At 38.8% G+C, this 21,458-nt stretch overlaps 2 protein-coding genes across 6 annotated transcripts in view; one reads left to right on the top strand and one right to left on the bottom strand.

Annotated features, from left to right (window-relative positions):
* LOC102418899 (zinc finger protein 182) overlaps positions 1–1,740 on the top strand; it is a 30,616-nt gene extending 28,876 nt beyond the window's left edge. The window contains exon 3 of the mRNA XM_023760916.1: positions 1,660–1,740. Within this exon, the coding sequence (XP_023616684.1) occupies positions 1,660–1,676 (17 nt within the window). The 3' untranslated portion in view covers positions 1,677–1,740. The remainder of the gene's footprint in view (positions 1–1,659) is intronic.
* Positions 1–21,458, bottom strand: part of ZNF81 (zinc finger protein 81) — a 28,129-nt gene that overhangs the window by 4,472 nt on the left and 2,199 nt on the right. For 2 of the 5 annotated variants that reach the window (XM_023760911.1, XM_023760912.1), the window contains exons 2-5: positions 17,582–17,825; positions 7,982–8,108; positions 6,411–6,506; positions 2,015–2,181 (exon numbers count right to left, since the gene is read on the bottom strand). In XM_023760911.1, coding sequence (XP_023616679.1) covers positions 2,015–2,181; positions 6,411–6,506; positions 7,982–8,108; positions 17,582–17,653 — 462 coding nt within the window. In that variant the 5' untranslated portion in view covers positions 17,654–17,825. Of the gene's footprint in view, positions 1–234; positions 2,182–5,583; positions 5,642–6,410; positions 6,507–7,981; positions 8,109–17,581; positions 17,826–21,458 lie in introns of those variants that run through there. The other 3 variants (XM_023760913.1, XM_006097147.3, XM_023760910.1) reach the window with 3 other exon arrangements.

Genomic DNA, 21,458 nt, shown 5'->3' with positions numbered 1-21,458 from the left:
ATAATTTTACACATTCCATCTGTAAAGAATTTGGTAACAATTTGCCTTATAATACTTTCTTTACAATAGGAAGGCTTTCCTCCTAATGTATCAAACTGACATCATTTTTCCTAGTATGAATTCTATTATACAGGGTGTCCCCAAAATGTATACACACGCATTTCTATAGATTCATTTAAATTTTGGAGATGAACTGTATGTTAATAAACACTGATTATATCTCAAAGTGTGTATACATTTTTGGGACACCCTGTATTTTGTGAGGCTGTGCAAATATGAAAATTCCCCTTCATTCAATGCATTCTAAGAGGTTATCGTCTAAATAATTTTTTTTACCTCAAGTGAGAGAGCCTGACGAATACTTTTTACTATGCCATATATTCATATAGGGTCTCTCTTGGATGGATTTTATAACATACCCTTATACCTGACTTCTGTGATAAGGCTTTCTCATTTTTAAGAGACAGGGTTACTTTCATGTATGAATATTACGATGCATACTCAGAACTGATTTCTGAGTAAAGCCCTTTCCACAGTCACTGCATTTATAGGGCTTTTCTCCAGTATGAATTGTCTGGTGTTTATTGAAATTTGACCTGTCAGTGAAGGCTTTCCCACATTCTGCACATATATATGGTTTTTCTCCTGTGTGAATTCGTTGATGTACTTTGAGATGTGGTTTCTTGGAGAAGGATTTCTCACAGTCAGGACATTTATAAGGCTTCTCTGTAGTATGAATTCTCTGATGTGTAATTAATTCAGACTTCTGGAAAAAAGCCCTCCCACAATGAGCACAAACATAGGGTTTTTCTCCAGTATGAATTGTCTGGTGCTTATTGAAATTTGACCTGTCGGTGAAGGCTTTACCACATTCAGCACATATATAAGACTTCTCTCCAGTATGAGATTTCTGGTGAGTATTGAGATTTGACCTGTTGGTAAAGGCCTTCCCACACTCAGCGCATATATAGGGTTTCTCTCCTGTATGAATTCGTGTATGCATCTGGAGTTGTGACTTAGAAGGGAAAGATTTCTCACAGTCACTGCATTCATAAGGCTTCTCTCCAGTATGAATTCTTTGATGTGCAATCAAGTGTGCCTTCTGGATGAAGGCCTGCCCACATGCAGTACAAATATAGGATCTCTCTCCTGTATGAATTCTCTGATGCATCCTGAGTGTTGATTTTTGGGTAAAGGCTTTCCCACACTCACTGCATTTGTGGTGTCTCTCTCCAGTATGAATTTTCTGATGTACACTGAGAGCTGAGTTCAAGGAGAAGCCTTTCCCACATTCACTGCATTCATAGAGTTTCTCTCCGGTATGGGTTGTCTGGTGCCTAAGTAGAGATGACACCTGGAAAAATGACTTTCCACATTCACTGCATGTATAGGGTTTTTCTCTAGTATGAGTTTTCTCGTGCATAATTAATTCTGAATTCTGGATGAAAGCCTTCCCACATTCAGTACATACATACAGTTTTTCATCTCTATGAACTCTCAAATATATGCTGAGTAGTGGCTTTTGTGTAAAAACATTTGCACATTTGCTAAGTTCATGAGGTTTTTCCATAGTATGAATTCTCTGAGATGCAAAGAGGTGAGACTTCTGGGTGAATATCTTCCTAAATTCAGTACACATATTTCCTTTTTCCCCAACAGGAAACTTCAGGTTGTGACTGAGTGCTTGTTTGAGGTTGAGGACTTTCCCACACTGATTACATTCACAAAATTTCACTCCTGTCTGCATACTTTCATGGTTAGTAAAAGAACTCTGTGTGAAATTTTGACTGTGTCTATTAATTTTATCAATGTTCTTTGTTGCTTTGTTTTTAGAATGAATATGTAAATCTAAATCATGCTTAAAACCCTTTTCAAATGAGTCACATTTATGGGGTCTTTTCTGTGAGGCAATAATATGATTTGGGCTTGGATAAACAAATTTTCTGCTGTCTTTATATTCATAATGCCACTCCGTATTCAATAGTTTCTTATTTACGAATGTAGCATGACTCACAGTTTTGCTGTGTTTTTCCTGATATCTTTTTATCTGTTCAGCATCTTGCCACAGTTCTAAAATGGAATACAATGAATCGTCTCTTATATCTTCACCCTCCATTTCACTATGAAATGAAGCTTTCCCAGAAATTCTTTTTTGTGAGGTCTTAATCCCAAACTTCCCATCTAAAAAGAGAAAAAAAAGTAAAATCGACACAAATAGATAGCAGAAGATTAAAAGATACATATAAGCTAATCCAAATTGAACACAGGGAAACCAGCGAATCCAATGATGACAATGAAAATAATTACAGGAAATACATATATAGCACTTATTATGTGTCAAGCTCTTGCACGACACTTATGATGTTCCAGGCATTGTTAAGATATAAATATGAACTCATTTAATCCTTTCAAAAGTTCTATTTTCTATTATTATTTATCTATTGTAGATAAGGAAAGTAAAGCTCAGAATGGTTTTATACATGTAATTTGTCATAAAACATGGTTATAGCTCAGTTTGGGTAGGAGGCTTGAATATCAAGTAGGGTGGACTGAAGATTAAAAAGACAAAGATTTTCAGGAAAAATATTGATGGAGAGCCTAGGCTGGGAGGGGGTGACTCAGAGTCTAAGTCCTCATTAGCTTTAGATTCTAAATCTTCACTGATCTTGTTGCTTCTTGCTATTAGCAACAATACCAAATTTATGAGATCAAAAAAACAATTTCACTTGCTGAGGGAGTATATCCTAAAATTTCTCATCACAAGGACAAGAACATTTTTTATTTTTGATATCTATATGATATAGGTGTTAACTAAATTTATTGTGGTAATCATTTCACAATGTATGTAAGTCAAGTCATTATGCCTCTAGGAAAATTATTGCAGTGATAGCCATCTTGACCTATACAAACAATAAATGGATGTTTATACTCCAACTCTCCATCATGTGTAATTGTTTTCTATTAAACACAACTCCCATCAAGAGCCGGATATACGCTCTTTTCAGAGACACATGGAACATTCCCAAAGATAGACGATTTGCTGAAATCATACAGAGTGTAATCGCAGAATACAACAGAATGAAATTAGACAAAATAAAGGAAACAAATTCCTTGAAAAAAAACCACAACTTATTATGTATGACAAAAGATGAAACGGAAAATTGAAAGAGCCCTATGTATATTAAAGAAATTGAACTAGTTATTAAAACTTTCCCATTTGGCAAACTCCAGGCCCAGAAAGTCTTGCTGGTGAATTCTGTGAAACAGCATAAAAAGAAATAACAATCTTACACAAACTATTTCAGAAAATAGAGAAGAGAACTCATTCACAACTCATATTATGCGGCTAAGTGTAACCCAAATATCAAAACCTGACAAAGACATTGCAAAAAAAGAAAGAAAGAAAGAAAGAAAGAAAGGAAGGAAGGAAGGAAGGAAGGAAGGAAGGAAGGAAGGAAGGAAGGAAGGAAGGAAAGAAAGAAAGAAAGAAAGAAAGAAAGAAAGAAAGAAAGAAAGAAAGAAAGAAAGGAAGGAAGGAAGGAAGAAAGAAAACTACAAACCGGTATAACTCATGCAAATATTTTTAAACAAAATATAAAAATAGAATCCAACAATATATAATAAAGGTAATATATATAATAATCACCAGTATTTGTCTCAGAAATACAAGGTTAATTTAACATTTGAAATCAATCAATAAATTTACCATATTAACAAAATAAAAACAAAAACTCATATGATCACTAAAGCATTTGACAAAATTCAACACTTAACTATGATTTTTGATAAAAACTTCTTTAACCAGCTAGGATTAGAAAGGAACTTATGTAACCTGATAAAGGATAGCTTAAAAAAACTACAGCTAACACCATACTTAATGATATGAATTTTTTGCTCCTAATATCAGGAACAAGGCAAGCATGCCCACACTCCCACTTCTATTCAACATCAAACTGAAGGTCTGACTTAGACAGTGAAATAAGGAAAGGAAAATAGATAAAAAGATTGGACAGAAAGAAGTAAAACTGTCCCTAAAGTGATGAGTATTTACTTACAAGGAACCTAGAAGACAAACAACCCAATAAAATGAGGAAGATATGTAAATAGACACTTCACACAAAAATGTACAAATGGTCAATAGCACATGAAAAGATATTTAACATCATTACTCACCAGAGGAATGCAACTTAAAATCATAATGAGATACCATTACATATCTACTACAATAGTAAAAATTAAAGAGACTGATGACAGCAAGTGTTGGCGAGGATGTGGGGCAAGAAGAATTCTCAGTTATTGTTGTTGGAAATGTAAAATGGCACAGCCACTTTGGAAGACAGTTTAGCAATTTCTTATAAAGATAAGCATATACCTATTTTATAACCTGGCAACCCACTCCTAGGTATTTACCCAAGAGAAATAGAAACATATGTTCACACAAAGATACATTAAAATCATCACTGTAGCTCATAATAACCAAATAATAACTCCCTGTCATCAACAGGGATATAAACAAATTACCATATATTTATACCACGGAGTAGTAGTCAGCATCTTAAAGGAACAAACTAGTGATATACTCAATAACATGGGTAAAACACAAAATCTTTATGCTGAATGAAAAGAGCAGACAGTATAATTTCCTTTGATATAAACATTAATAAAGACAAATATATTCTATAGTGACAAAATGAACGTCAATAGTTGCCTGGGGCCCCGGATGGTTTGGCTCAATGGATAGAGCGTCGGCCTGAGGACTGAGGGGTCCTGGGTTTGGTTCCGGTCGGGGGCACATGCCTGGGTTGGGGGCTCAATCCCCAGTAAGGGGGCGTGCGGGAGGTAGCCAATCAATGATTCTCTCATTATTGATGTTTCTCTCTCTCTCTCTCTCCCCTCTCTCTCTCTCTCTCTCTCTCTCTCTCTCTCTCTCTCTCCCTCTCTCTCCCTCTCTTTCCCTCTCCTTTTCTCTCTGAAATCAATAAAAATATATTAAAAATTTATTTAAAAAATAGTTGCCTGGGGCTCAAGTGGTGATTAAGCATTGACTACAAGGGACATGAAGGAGCATTTCTGTGTGATGGAATGTTATATATTATGATAGGGGTAGTGGTTATACTAGTGTGTACCTTGTCAAAACTCATCAAGCTATATACTTAAAATGGATACACTTTAGTGTATGTAAATTATACTTTAATAAGTGGAATCTAATGAACAAAATGAACTAACAAGTAAAATAGAGACACATTCATAGATAAAGAGCAGGCTGATAGTTGTTGGGGGGAGGGTTGGGGATGGAAGAATTGAGCAAAAATAAAAAAGAGAGAAAAAGCTCATGGATATGGACAACTGTGTGGTTATTGCTGGGGGTGGGGTGGGAGAGAGGTAGAAGAGCGTATAGGGGGATAAATGGTGATGCAAGGAGACCTGACTTGGGGTGGTGAACAAACAACATAGCATACAGATGATGTGTTGTGGAATTGTGCACCTGAAATCTGTATAATTTTGTTAACCAGTGTCACCCCAATAAATTCAATGAAAAGAAAAGAAGTAGATTTTAAAAGAAAAAAATGATATGTGACTAACCACAGTCAGAATATGGAAGAGAGGCATGGAGTAGGTGAGGTGGAGATGAGTGAGGAATCTGCAGGTGATATATACAAAGAGAGGAGGTGGATGTGAGGGCGATCTGGCTGCGACATCTGTCACCCCATTGATCGCCAGGGTTGATTCGGCTGATCTGGCTGGCTAGGCGGGTGTCCCCCTCCTCCCTCACCGATCCATGTGCGTCCCTCCCGAAGCTGCGCACTCGGTCAAAGAGGACGACCTTCCCCCCCCCCCCCGCCCCCCCGAGGAGAGGACCGGTCTTCGGTCAAGGGTATACGAGTAGCTGCGCTCCCCTGCTAGAACCTCCAAACAAGCTCTCAAAGAGAGGAGGTGAGGCTGGTTGCAGGTGACAGTTTATTGGTATCTTAGAATGAGAAGACAAAAGTGAAAGAAGAAGGAAATAAAAGGGTACTGGGAAAAATAGGAGTGAGGCAACCAACTAAAACCATTAAAACCTGAATGTATATGATAATATTCTAAGACCCTGGGGTTGGGGTTAAATAATGAAGCATAAAATGTGATGGAAGAAAAGAATATCCAAGAAAGCAACATCCATAGTGAAGAAGGCTGGCATATGATCCAAAGTATGGGAATTGCAGCAATTCTCCTGGAGGAAACCCCAAAGAAAACAGCTGATGACAGTATAGAAAATAAAGACAGAGCAATTTGGTACCTGAGAGGCCTACGTTATTTATTTTCAAGCAGTTTCTAAAATTTAAACCTTCAAGAAGCCAGCAAAGACACCAACCTCTCTGGGGGGAAAAGTATTTCCATGTCTCCTTTCTGCCTGGATCACACTCACTGACCTGCACAACTCTGATGTGGGGTTTCTCCCTCCAATATCCATGGCTCCTCTCCTTGCTCCAACTTGAAGATGACCTCTGGTTTGGGAACTTCATACCCTGTTAATAGGACATAATAGAGAACTGGGTCCAGCTAATTGTTTTCCATTTGTTCATTAGAAAAGAAACCACATTTGATTGGGGAAACACTAATAATCACAGAGGTGAAAGGGCCTGAAGAATCTCAGACCAATCAGGGATTATATCAGCATGCACTTAGGATATCCCAGAGCACTCAGCAGCTGGGAATGGAAATGGTTCTGTCTTAGTTTCCTCGGGCTGCTTTAACAAAGTACCAATAACTGGCTGACTTAAAACCACAGAAATTTACTGTCTCCTACTTCTTTAGGCTAGAATTCTGAAATCAAGGTGTTAGCAGGGTCATGTTCTCTCTGGATGATAGGAGGGAGAATCCTTCCTTGCATCTTATAGCTTCTGGTGTTTGCTGGCAATCTTTGGCATTCCTTGGGTTATAAATGCATCACTCTATTGTGTTTTCTCATCATCTTCCCTCTATGAGTATCGATTTCTGGGCTCTTTTTTTATAAGGATACCAGCTATATTAGATTAGGGCCCACCCTCATGACCTCATTTTAACCTGATTACCTCTATAAAGACCCTATTCCCAAATACGGTCATATTCTGCGGTATTAGGGGTTAAGACTTCCACATATCTTTTTTGTGGGGGGACACAATTCAACCCATCAGAGCTTGCCCTCCGAATCCCCCAAATTAATATTCTTCCCATGTTGAAAATACACTAATTACATCCCAATGTCCCCTAAAGTCTTAATCATTCCAGCATCAACTCTTAAGTCTAAAATCATAAACTCAGAGTCTCAGATATCATCATCTAAATCACTCAAATCAGTTATGGGTGACACTTGACTATGAGTCCAAAATCCAAGTGTCAACAGGGCTATCCATGCTCCTTTTGAAGGTGTTAGGGAAGGAGCTGTCTCATGCCTCTCTCCTGGTTTCTGGTGGTCTCGGCATTTCTCGGCGTATAGATGCATCACTCCAGTCACATGGCCATCTTTTCCTTGTGTGTCTTCACATTGTCTTCTCTCTCTGTGTGTGTCTGTCTCTGTGTTTAAATTTCCCTTTTTTATAAAGACACCAGTCACAGTGGATTAGGACCCACCCTAATAAACTCATTTTAGCTTGATTACTTCAGTAAAGACCCTCTTTCCACCCTAGCTGGTTTGGCTCAATGGATAGAGCGTCAGCCTGCGGAATGAGGGGTCCCGGGTTCGATTCCAGCCAAGGGCACGTGCCTGGGTTGCAGGCTTGATCCCCAGTGGGGGGGGGCGTGCAGGAGGCAGCCAATCAATGATTCTCTCTTATCATTGATGTTTCTCTCTCCCCCTCTCCTTTCCTTTCAAAAATCAATAAAATATATAAAAAAGACCCTCTTTCCAAATAAGGTCACATTCTGAGGTACTGAGGGTTAGGACTTCAACGCATTTTATTTGGGGGATATAATTTTACCCACAATTGTCTCCTCACTGGTTTCATGGGGTATCAGTGCTTACCCACTGAGAGCAGGTGGCTGTAATTCTCCAGCATCACCTCCTGGTACAGGCGTCTCTGAGTAGAGTTCAATTGCTGCCACTCCTCCCTGCTGAAGTCCACAGTCACATCCTCAAGTGACACTGAGACCTGTAACAACACAAGCTTGTTCAAGGTGACAAGGTCAGCACTGGGGGATAGGTAAAAGATAGAAAATAAGTTTCAATGCCTATTAAATACCTAGTTATATAGAATGTTATGTAAACTACAAACATCAAATCCTAAATTTCTGCTATTGTGTACAATAAAAAGATTACTTTTGTATAAAATTTGACCTTGATCCTATTTTGTTGCTCATTTTAATAGGAAATTTTATAACTTTTACAAAGAAGCATGTATATACTTTTTAAAAACTTTACATAGTTCCCTCTACTGATGCTTTCATTTACTTTAAAAAATATGGCCATTTTCTTTTGATGCCTTTTTATTGCTCATTTCTAATTTAATTTCATAGTGGTCAGGAAATATATTCTGTATGATTTCAACACATGGTCTATCTAGGAGAATGTGTTACATGCCCCTGGAAAAGAATGCATATTTATCTGTTAGTGGGTAAAAACTGACAAGGAGATGTTAAAGTTTATATGACTATGCAAAGGACATAGAATAGCCAAAGCAAGAAGTAGTATGGAGTATTTATACCGTGTAATGTTAAGATTTCCTATAAAGCTACAATAATTCAGACAAGGTGGTACTGATGTAAATACAGTTAGATAAATCAATGGAATGTAATAGAGAGTCCAAAAACAGGTCTGCACATATATTGATGATTGCTTTTTTACAAAGATGCCAATGTGGTTTAATGGGGAAAAGGAGAGTCTTTTTTAAAAATGTGCTGGACTAAATGGTTATCAGTATTGAAGAAAAAAACTTTGACCCATACTTCACACCACATATAAAATTAACTCCAAAATTAAAGGAAATTAAGTTCCTGTATGAATAAATTGCTTTTATGAGGCCAAAACTCATACAGATAACAACTATAAGCTCTGAACAAAATATAAAAAACCATGATCTGAAGATACTGAAGAGCAACCTAAGTTAGGCATCTACTGGAAGAGAGTTAATGCAAGAAGGGATGACACGGGATGTGTTTACTATTTTTACAGCTTTTAGTTTGTAAATAGGCTCAGTCAGTCATGCAAGGTAACTAAAATTCCAATTTTTAAAACCTTCACTCTTATTGACTTAAAAAATCAAAGGAGTGTTTTGCAATCATAACGACCACTGGAAAGTCAGGGGGGAATCTGGACGGAGAGGAGTGCCTAAATTCTGTATAAGAACTCGGCCCAAATATCTGCTTAACCACTTAAATGAACTAAAATCTGAGCTATCACACACTACAGAGAAGATAGTTTCCACTTTGAGTCCAACCACGAGTCAAGTGCTTACTAAACAAAACAAAACAAAAAAGCAGCAATCTTTAAGGGAACTAAATAGAATAAAAAAATTTCTACAATACATGATTTACAACAACCAAAATACAATCCAAAATAACATAGAAAGGGAGAGAAAGGTATCAAGAGAAAGAGAAGAGATTCAAGAGTAAAAGCAGAGACTGACCCTGAGATGATCCAAATGCCAGAATTAGGCTTTAAACTAGTTGTGTATAAATATGCTCAAGAACATAAGGACAACTATGTTCATAATAAATAATAGGATAGTTCAACTGAGGAATGGGAACTATAAAAAAGTAACTAACTGAAAAGTCTAGAACTGAAAAATGCAATCCGAAACTTAAAAAATTCCTTGGATGGACTTACCAACAGAATGTAGATAACATAACAAAAGAAAGAGTTAATGAATGTAAGACAGACCAACAGAAGTTAACCAATCTGAAAAGTAGAGAGAAAATTCTTGGAAAAAGTAAACAAAATAATAGTCTTAGGGATGGGTAATACAAATCAAAAGATCTAATATACATGTAATTTGAGGTCCAGAAGAAAGGGTACAGAAAAAGATGTTTTTAAAAATAATGGGCAGCATCAGCAGATGAGTGGATTAAAAAACAGTGGTACATCTACACAATGGAATACTACGCCGCTGTAAAAAAGAAGGAACTTTTACCATTTGCAACAGCATGGATGGAACTGGAGAGCATTATGCTAAGCGAAATAAGCCAGTCGGAGAAAGATAAATATCACATGATCTCACTCATATGTGGGATATAATGAACAACATAATTTGATGAACAAGAATAGATCGATCTAGAGACAAATGGTAGGGGAAGAAGGGTTAGAGAGCAACCAAAGGACTTGTACGCACGCATATTAGCATAACCAATGGACACAGACACTGGGGCAGTTGGGGCTTGCCCGGGGTGGGAATGGCTGGGGGGGGGGGTCAATTGGGGGAAAAGGAGACATATGTAAAACTTTTAGTTTAGACAATAAAAATAAATAAATAAATAAATAAATAAATAAATAAAATGGGCAGAAACTTCCCAAATTTGGCAAAAGACATACATTTACAGATTCAAGAAATCTGGCAAACCCCAAGCAGAATAAATCCACAGAAAACCATACCTAGGCATACTGTAGTCAAACTTTTAAAAACCAAAGAATAAAAGATTTTGAAAGCAGCCAGAAAACAAAACAAAATGACATATTATATACATGGAAACAGTGATTTAAATGATACTTTTTAAATGCTAAAGAAAATAAGTGTTATCTGGCTGGGCAAAGCTATCAGTTCCATAATTAGGTCTCAAGGCCTAAGAATAACTCTTCATGGCTTTTGGTTCTGCTCTCTTGGTTCTTGTTCCCACCTTCTAAGTCATACTTCCTTTTACAGGAAAGGTTAGCAGAAGAGTTTTCTGAGCCTGCTTCCTGCCAGTAGAATTTTGGGAATCCAAAGTCTTCCTTTCATTTTGTCTAGTCTCTATCCCAGGGGTCCTCAAACTACGGCCCGCGGGCCACATGCAAATACAAATATTGTATTTGTTCCCGTTTTGTTTTTTTACTTCAAAATAAGATATGTGCAGTGTGCATAGGAATTTGTTCATAGTTTTTTTTAAACTATAGTCCGGCCCTCCAACGGTCTGAGGGACAGTGAACTGGCCCCCTGTTTACAAAGTTTGAGGACCCCTGGTCTATCACTTTCACTCTAAGATGACAGTGTTTCTGCTGATACAGTTTGCTCTAATATTTTATGGTTTGTCTATGAATCTCATTGGGTTTACTCCATTAGACAAAAGCTTCAGCCATAAATCTCTTTGAGATGAGCCATTCTCTACCTTGGACTCCTGCTGAAAGGAATGACGGACAACACTCTTAAGCTTTCAAGAAGCCCTCTTGTACAATTGAGAAGATCTGTAAGTTACCACCTTCACCTCTTCAAAGAGTTTTGATGGCTAAATGCTCTGAGCCCTCACTGCTCAGATTATTGCCATTGCTTTCTGGATCCACCATCACATTGGACATGGCAACACATGTATCCTCACAGACTGGGCACAAATGAAAACACTGCTTTTCTGATGCAGAAGCTACCACGATATACCAAATCTGTGACTCCTTCCACAAGATGACCCGTTGTGATGAGAAAGTGCACACAGCATGAAGTGTGGCCCACCTGCTCCTGGCCAACTGACTACATCACACTTCAAGCCCCTCTCTGATTTGCATCATTGTTTATGTTTTCAGGTTAAAATATTGCTGTTTCAGTCTGCTCAGCCCACTCCAGCCACACAACTGTGGATCTTGGAACTAACCTGTAACAAGTTTTCAGCTTTCTGAACTATTTGTAGCCTAAAAATGGAACACCTTTCATTGCACAAGCCATGTAACAATGGGCTGATAGTTAAGGTATTTGGTAGACTTCCACACTCTCTCCCATCCACTGGCATGTGGTATTGTTAAGCATTGGAATGGCCTCCTCAAAAAGGAATTCAAAAGGATTTCAGACTCTGCCTCTCTCACCCTCTCCTGCTCCATACATGCTCTTTAGTAAGGCAGTTTAATCCATGAATATGGTTGTCCCCAGAAAGGAATCATCTCCTTTCAGCTGCTCCCTGGGTAATGATCAGAACAAAAGGTGTTAGGAGTTATATGGACATATTTTGACAACTTGGGATCCTGTCTCCTTGCTAACCCTCTGGGAGGCAAAGCATCCAGAAAGAAGGGTGCCTAAGAGATTTCAGTTTAATTCTGGTTGTCACCTGGATTCTCTGGTTGGATTAACATTGCCCTAGAATAATGTGGTCGGCAAACTCATTAGTCAACAGAGCCAAATATCAACAGTACAACGATTGAAATTTCTTTTGAGAGCCAAATTTTTTAAACTTAAACTATGTAGGTAGGTACATTGTTATTAACTTAATTAGGGTCCTCCTAAGGCTTAGGAAGAGCCACACTCAAGGGGTCAAAGAGCCGCAGTTTGCCGACCACGGTCCTAGATCATAAAGATAATTGCTTCTTGGTTCAGTACACTTGCTTACTGTGTTCCCCTTTAATGACCCACATGGGCCAAAGGGTAGAACATAACAGATCTCTGTAAGCTTATTAAAATGGCCTTGTTCCTCTTGCATCTGACTCATTGAAATGAAAGGTCTGGAAACTAGTAGGAGATGATTGGGGTGGGGGTGAATTTAATACTGACTAGAATGAACCCTAATGATTTTGTGTCAGCAGAGGGTGAGCAACAACACCGAAATTGAAGAAGAAACACCTTAAACCCCAGGAGGTACAGGAAAGGGAGGGGCATTAATAAGCTGTCTTTCTGAACTACCCATGGAGCCTTCATCACAAAGAAAAATGCCTTAGTACATCTTCCCCAAACTGCTGCAAGGGCGTAAAATTTACCTGCCAGGTCTGCCAATACCTGCATCCACAAGGTCATCACCATTCCCCTTAAGCTTGCTGAGAAGTCTGTCAGAAACAGCTGGGAGGGCCCCAGCTCCTGCACCACACACAAAACACCCGTCAACACCTTCAACTGTCTGCTCTCCTTGAACCACTTGCCCTAGCAGCTGCTCAGTCATTATGTGGGGCAGAAGAATATCATGCAGCTAGTGGCTTGGACATATAGGACAGGTTGGAATGAAGGCCTTCAGGCAGTCTCTCCAATAACAAGAACTAGACTCAAGTTTTCAAACAGAACTGAGGACCCTTAATGTTGAACATAACCTGAGCCCAAGTTAAGAAATCCCCCCACTCTTTTATGCTCTTAGAACCGACTTACCACAAATATCACCTTTCCCCTTATGACTCAGATAACATTTGCTGTCCACTCTTTCTCATAACCCCCATAAGACTCCTGGGGTTTACGTATGACAAGGCCAAACGCAGACCTTTCTCCTTTTATTGAACTTGCTGAAAGGCTAGACACAGACCCTCCAACTCCCCACTTTCTCATGAATGATTGAGGTTAGAAGTTAAACTAGCTAGCTAGACACAGAGATAAGCATTTCTTTTCTAGCTGACGGAGACTTCTCCTGAATGCAGAAACAATCCCACCTATAAATCTCCCCACGATAACTTGTCTAATCCTCAGTATAAAAATAAAAGGCAAAACCACCCTGCCGAGACACTCCGACTTTCACATCTGAGGTGCTCTCCCTATTGCAATAGCCTGAATAAAATCAATTTCCTTTTTTTGTTCAGTTTTGTCTTTAATAGTTAGAGACTATCAGCTGGATGAGAGGCCACATTGGAGGCACTCTCAAGCTATGTCTCCTGACTGCTGGAGGTCCCACCAATTGTAAACAGCACTTTCTTCTGGGGGGCGTCCTGGGATTATACTTCTTATTCAGAAGCCAGGCATTAACTTGCCTTCCTCCCCAAAACATGGTGATTTTCACCTTAAGGGTGGTCATAAGTGAACTGAACGTGTGTGAGGTGGTGATTGGTGGTTCAGGTAAACCATAAATGACTCTGGGGGTCTCTCTAAAAGGAGGCTACCTACTTGGTTGCTAGCAGGAGCTTCCTAGAAGAGTAAATGGCTTGCTAGTCATGTGAACCCTGAGGGCAATTATGCCTATGATAGGAATCATCCAATTAGAAAAGGTGGTAGGACATTTGTCCCTGATTGTATCTGAGGTGATCAACATAATATCTTGGCTCTGGAAGGTATTCCGGGGTCAGGCTCAGCTTACTGTCCAAACAGAGGATGAAAATGCCCCCCTTGGGCCAAGGCAGAATCTGTGCAATCGCTAATACATCCTGCTGTACCTCGATTCCCACACCAAGGACAAAGGTCAATAGAGAAACTTAGGCAGAAAGGCACCTGGCTTTGTAAGATAAACATTGATGGCTTTAAAGGATTTGTTCAGCTCATTGAGTCTGGAACCCCGGATGTCACAGTTGAGCAAAATACTGCAGACTGGCCTCATTCTGCCACTTGGAGTCCTGTTGATTAAGTGTTGCATAAGATAAATTGAACAGCCTGGGCTCTCATCTCTGCCAGTCAGATTAATCAGAGTAGCTGACAGAGTAGTATACTCATGGGAAATTGTGCAGAAGGCAAGACAGTGCAGAAATGAAGGGTGGATATTGTTGGGAGACAATTCTCAACAGGTCTCTTGTGTTACAGTGAGCATTTCTACATGTCCTGGTACATCAGCCAAGGATTTCTGCTCATATTTCCCTAAGAGAATTGTTTCCTCTTATGGTCTACATATGCTCTGATGAAGAAGGCTAAGATGTTTTCCAAAGAGATTATGTCAATTTACACTCCCACCAGCAGCATATGAGCTGCTGGTATGTGCTGATATGAGCCTATAAGCTGCTGATATGGCTCCTCATCCTTGCTACCACTTGTCATCATCAGTCTTCTTAATTTTAGCCATTCTGGTGTGAGTGTAGTAGTAGTACATTGTGGCTTAAATTTGGCACTTCCTGATGACTAATGAGATTGGGCACCCTCTCAGGTGTTTGTTAGCCATTTGGATATCTTTTTTTGTTACATGTCTATTCAAATAAGGCATGTGACTACTGTGTAGTCTGTTTTTTCTTACTGTTTTGTTGTTCTTGATATATTCTGGCTAGAAGTCCTCCATTGTCTATCTCTTCTACTCTGTGGCTTGTACAGTGTGTGTGGGGGAGGGGTAAGGGCAAAGGGTGGGGGTGGGAACTGAGTGGAGGGAAGCTATGGGGGGAAAAAAGAGGAACAACTGTAATAATCTGAACAATAAAATTTAATTTTTAAAAAATCAAGATAGTAACTATCTTTGGGAGTAGAGGGACTCTGAAATTATATGGTCACTTCCAGCCGTGGGCAAACTATGGCCCGCGGGCCGGATCCGGCCCGTTTGAAATGAATAAAACTAAAAAGAAAAAAAAGACCGTACCCTTTTATGTAATGATGTTTACTTTGAATTTATATTAGTTCACACAAACACTCATCCATGCTTTTGTTCAGCCTCCGTCCAGTTTAAGAACCCCACTGTGGCCCTCGAGTCAAAAAGTTTGCCCACCCCTGTACTAGACTGACATAATGAAAAATCAGTGAGCTGTAAATTTTTTGGTATACTTTTCTGTATGTATGTTATATTTCACAATAAAAATATTTTTTAAAATATAGGCTTAATCTATAACCCATTGACTCCACCCCTATATATATAGTAAAGAGACGGGTATACACATGTACATGAAAAGAAACAAACAAAATTTTTTGTTCATGGTAGCATTGTTTATAATTCATATTACATTTCACCAAAATACTTAACAATAACAAAAGCTGATAAAAATTTGTTTAGTAGGCTGCCTTTTGTGAAATAAAAGGAGAAAGTAAGAATGTGTTCTCAGCTGCTTTTATTTGCATAAAGGAACCCTAATCATGCAGTAAACTAACCTAGTTATATGTATTAGACACAGGTGAGCAGATAAGAGAAAGATAAATGAGAATTTAGACTAGTAGATTTTTTTATATCCTCACCCAAGGATATGTTTTTATTGATTTGAGGGAGAGAGAGAAACATCAATGTAAGAGAAAATAATCAATTGGTTGCTTCTCACACTCACCCCGACCTAGATCCAATCCACAACTTGGATACGTGTCTTGACTGAGAAATGAACCCACAACCTTTGGGTGTATGTGATGATGCTCCAACTAACTGAGCCACCCGGCCCAAGTTTAGGCTATGTAGATTTTTATATTTTTGAATTTTATATATTTTCATTTTTGAGCTATGTGTCTATATTGTCATTCAAAACTAAATTAAAAACTATTACTAATATTTTTAGTGATGAGATGCTGCATCCATGAAACAAAAATAGCATTCTATTAATAGGGAATGTTCTGAAAATAAAGAGCTATTTAAAATAAAAATATGTAACAGCATTGAGAGACACAAAAGAAGATTTAGAAGATAAAGTGTTCCAAAAAACTCTTAGAAAGGAGAACAAAAGAGAAAGAAATGGAAAGCAGGACAAAGACTAAAAAAAGTAGGAGGCTCAACAACTGAATAAGAATAGTTTTTTGAAAAGTAGAGAAAATGACTAGACTGGAAATAGGCTTTTAAAATTCTGCACAAAAATGATTTCCAACCTAGAATTCTATATCTAGCTGAAAAGATAAATTTAGTATCAGAGTCAAATAAATATATTTCCACCCTGGCTGGCATGGCTCAGTTAGTTGAGTGTTGTCCCATGCACCAAAAGGTTGCTGGTTCAATTCTCTGTCAAGGCACATAACCAGTTTGCAGGTTCAGTCCCCAGTTGGGTGCATGTAGGAGGCAGCTGATCAATGTGTTTTTTTCTCTCTCTCTCTTCCTTTCTCTCCTTCTAAAATCAATAAAAACATTTTAATTAATTAATTAATAGATGAATACATTTCCAAGGCACTTATTACTTTTTTATTTCTATAAATGTATTTCTGCAATTATATATATTAAATAAATATAATTTTGCATGACATTTTCAGACATACAACGTTTCGTAAAATCCACCTGTCATGTATCCATTTTCAAGGATAGACTGGAGGATGTGCTCCCACAAAATGAGGATGTAGATCAAGAAAGAGGAAGACAGAGGATCCAATAAACAAGAAAGAAGACATAGGATCCCCAGGAAAGGGGATGTGGAACAAGACAGAGGTGAAAAGGATTTCCTGGGGGATAACACAGGGAAGACACCAAGATAATAGCTGTGTGTGAAGTTGAGGGAGAAACCAGACCAGCAGCCTTCAGCAGGTCAACAAGTTCCAGGAAAGAATTCTCCACAGAGAAGACATTGCTGCCCTGAGTTGAGACCATTCCCACCTACTAGTAGCTGTGTGAAATTGAGCCAGATAGTTTTTCTCTATGCCCAAGTTTCCCTCTATAAAATGGGAGTAACAATGACACACACTTCTTGAGGTTGTTATGAAGATGAGTTAGTATATGTAGTATGTGTATAACAGTGCTGGGCACATAGTAAACATTATATGAGTGTTTACAATTATTGTCACTATGATTATTACCTATATGTTTGAATATACAGAGAGGAGATTTAAACAATTAGAAAGAATTTGAAGTTGAATTATTGATTTGTATATAGTAAAGCAAAGTAATGACTAAACCAGAAAACTGCTAATTCCAAGAAAAAGAAAAAGTTGTATAGAAATAGGCACCTTTTTGTCTTCCTTACCTCACAGGAGCTGTCTCTTCCTCCTGCAGTCAGGGCCAGGGACCACTGGGGAGAGCTCTGGTTGGCTGGCATGTTTACTCGGGCCTCAGCCCTCTGGCTCTCTTGCTGACAACTCTGCTCTTCCCAGGAGCCTAGGGCCAGGCAGGATCTGTGGACTCAACCAGAGCTTCTGGGACCAGAAGGAAGATCTTGTAGCCTTCACTGTGGGGTCTGGTCCAGGAGCTCCACGGAGACTCCAAGAAACCTGGAAAGACAGTGTTCACATGGTTAGTCAAACCAGCATTCATGCCACAAACGTTACTTGGGAGCACCAGAGTACGGCACTGGATGCTATGAGAATAGAAAATGTCCAGTCAACACCTATTCTAGTTATTCACAAAAATGGAATATGAGCGAGACCACAGATTTAGACTAAAATTAATGAAGGCTTAAATTCTAGCTCAGCCAACTTTTAGCTATGAGAATATGAAAATGTTTCTTTAGGTGTTTTTTTTTCAAACTGAGTCAAAACTATTTATCTCAAGGGGTTGTGAGAGTTAAATAAGATGATGTTTGTAAGACAGCACCAGACCAGACCAGATGAGCCCAAGTAAACTTTTAATTCATATTAGCAAGCATTGTTATTACAAGGAATCATCTAATGTGCAGAAGCAGATACCTCATTTAATTTGCACAACAATCCTATCGTCAATGTGTTGCTGCAATCATTATTTCATTTTATGCATAAAGAAACAGAAGTTTACAGATGTTAAGTAAAACCCAGTCTACCTGGTTTCAAAGTTCACATTCTCAATACTATATCATATGGTACCTGTTATATGGTAGGCTCAAAATAAATGTGGTTTTGTTTACTAGATGTTGAAAACATGACTTTGATTTGGAATAAAAATGTTAAGCAAAGTTTCTTAAAATAGAAGAGACAGATCAGAAGGAAAATACTAATAGGCTGAGACTAAAATTGTTTAATTGCCTCAAAAATATCCAAAGGTAAAACTGTTTCTCCTGTTGAGGGATGAGAGGGTTTCTCCATATCCAAGTTGAGGTATAATTTTATGCTGGTCAACCAATAGAGGCACTACAGATTTAGTCATTATTTTTAGGAAAGAGAAGGGGCAATATCCACATAAAATGAAGAGAAATTAAGACAACAAAAGTAAGAGATGAGATGAAGAGAAAACAAGAAAGTTAAATAAGAAGTAAAAATAAAAGGCATGAACAAGTTAAATTTTAAACACAAAAAGATGATGATGCACTAAAGAAAGAGAAAATATGCTTTCTTTTCTTATGCCCATGGTACTGTTATAAAATTCCATCCAATAACTTATCTACAAAGAAAATCTGGTAGATGTTTTAATGCTGAGAATTGACAGGCTACATTCTCTGATGTTCAATGCCATTAGTCATTAGGAAATGTAAATCAAAACCAAAATTTTTAATTCATTTGGAGACCATTTCATATCCATTAGGATAGCAAAAATAACAACAACAAGAGACAATAACAAGTGTTGGTAAGGAATATGGAATACACTGGAGTGCGCATACATTGCTGGAAGAATTGTAAAATAATTCAGGCATCCTGAAAAACAGTTTGGCAAAATGTTACCCACAGAGCCACCATAGGATCCAGCAGTTCCACTACTAGGTATCTACCCAAGACAAATGAAAACACATGTATACTCCAAAACTTGTATACAAATATCCACAGCAGTATTATTCATAACTAGAGGCCCGGTGCACAAAATTTGTATACTCCGGGTGGTCCCTCAGCCCCGCCTGCACCCTCTCACAGTCTGAGGAGCGGGCCTAAGCCGGCAGTTGGACATCCTTAGCACTGCCGCAGGGCTTCTGGCTGAGCAGTGCTCCCCCGTGGGAGCCAGCTGACCACCAGGGGGCAGCTCCTGCATCAGTGCATGTCATAGTGACCAGTCATTCTGCGGTTGGGTCAATTTGCACATTAGCCTTTTATTATATAGGACTAGACGCCTGGTGCACGAAATTCGTGCACTAGGGGTTGGGAATCCCTCAGCCCAGCCTGCCCCATCTCACAGTTCAGGAGCCCTCAGGTTATATCCTACTGACGGCTTAGGCCTGCTCCGCAGTCTGGCCACAGAGGCTCAGATCAAGCGCTGTGCGTGTGTCTGTGTGTGTGTATCCGCTGGGGGTCTGCCCCCAACTGCGTCAGAGGCTCGGAGCAGGCGCCCCGTGTGTGTGTGTGTGTGTGTGTGTGTCCAATGGGGGGGCTGCTCCCAACTGCATCAGAGGGCTCAGAGCAGGCGCCCTGTGTGTGTGTGTGTGTGTGTGTGTGTATGTGTGTGTGTCCACTGGGAGCCTGCCCCCAACTGCGTCAGAGGCTCGGAGCAGGGCGCCCCATGTGTGTGTGTGTGTGTGTGTGTCTGCTGGGGGCCTGCCCCGAACTGCGTCAGAGGCTCAGAGCAGGCGCCCTGTGTGTGTGTGTGTGTGTGTGTGTGTATGTGTGTATGTGTGTGTGTCCACTGGGGGCCTGCCCCCAGCTGCGTTGGAGGCTCAGAGTAGGCGCCCCATGTGTGTGTGTATTTGTGTGTGTGTCCACTGGGGCCTGCCCCCAGCCACGCTGCAGAGGCTTGGAGCAGGCGCCCCTCTGTGTTGATCTCTCAGGCTCCGGGCTGCTCCCAGTCCCTCCTCCTGAGCTGGTTGTGACTGTTATGGAGTCCCAACCTCATTTGCATTATATATATATATATATATATATATATATATATATATATATATATAATAGAACCCACCTAAATGTCCATCAACTGATGAATGGATTAACAAATGTGGTAGATCTATATAATAAAATAGTATTTGCCAATAAAAAGTACTGATATATGCTATAACATGAAAAAACCTTGAAATCATTATCTTACATGAAAGATGGCAGTCACAGAAGACCACATATTGCATGATTTCATTTATGTGAAATGTCTAAAATGGGCAAATACATAGAGACAGAAATTGATTGGAGGTTTCCTAGGGCGGGAGTGTGGGGTGTCATAAGTGATGAATGTCTGCTATTGTGTACAAAGTTGAAAATGTTCTAAAATTAGATTGTGGTGATTGATGACTGGGCAATTCTGTGAATGTACTTAATACCATTGAATCATATACTTTAATGGGTGAATTTTTATGGTATTGGAATGTATCTAAATAAATCTGTTTTATATATCTAAATAAGTCTGTTTTTAAAAGAAAAGAAATACAATCCAGGACCACAGTAGAAAATCAATACAGAAGCTATACAATTTTTACCAGTTGTCATGTAACACACTAAAGTTATATATAAAGTGAAATTTATAGCTTTAAATGGCTTTATTTTTAATTAAAAATAAATATAACAAAAAGAGCTATTTGCTCAACCTAAAACATTAGAAGTAGAAAAAACAAAATTAAGCAAACCACCCAAAAAAGTAGTACTCAATAAAAATGAAATTTTAAATCAAATAAATATAACAATAGGGAATTTCAAAGAAACAAAGAGTTGGATCTTTGAGCTGATCAATGTCATTGATAACCCCCTAGCAAACCAGATAAAGGAGAATAGCTTAAACATTTTATATATATATATATACAAATACAAAGACTGAAAGGTAGAAAGGAAAGGGGGCCAGCCCACAGACCTCAGGGCCCGGGGAACAGTGCAGTGGTGAATTCCCTCTTTCATTTCCCCTCCCATATATCACAAACAAAGCATTGTAGAAGCCTATAACTAAAAACTATCAACAGGCACAGACAAAAAAGCTCTAAGAAAAGTCTACTCCCCTTAATCAAAGTATCAAGAAAAGTGTGGCCTAACTGAATATACCCACCCTACTCCAGCCAAACACTAATAGAATACACATTCTCTTCAAGTACCCAT

The sequence above is a fragment of the Myotis lucifugus genome, unplaced genomic scaffold, assembly GCF_000147115.1.
Source record: "Myotis lucifugus unplaced genomic scaffold, Myoluc2.0 scaffold_196, whole genome shotgun sequence".
Classification (NCBI taxonomy): Eukaryota; Metazoa; Chordata; class Mammalia; order Chiroptera; family Vespertilionidae; genus Myotis; species Myotis lucifugus.
This window is presented reverse-complemented; position numbering and strand designations above follow the sequence as displayed.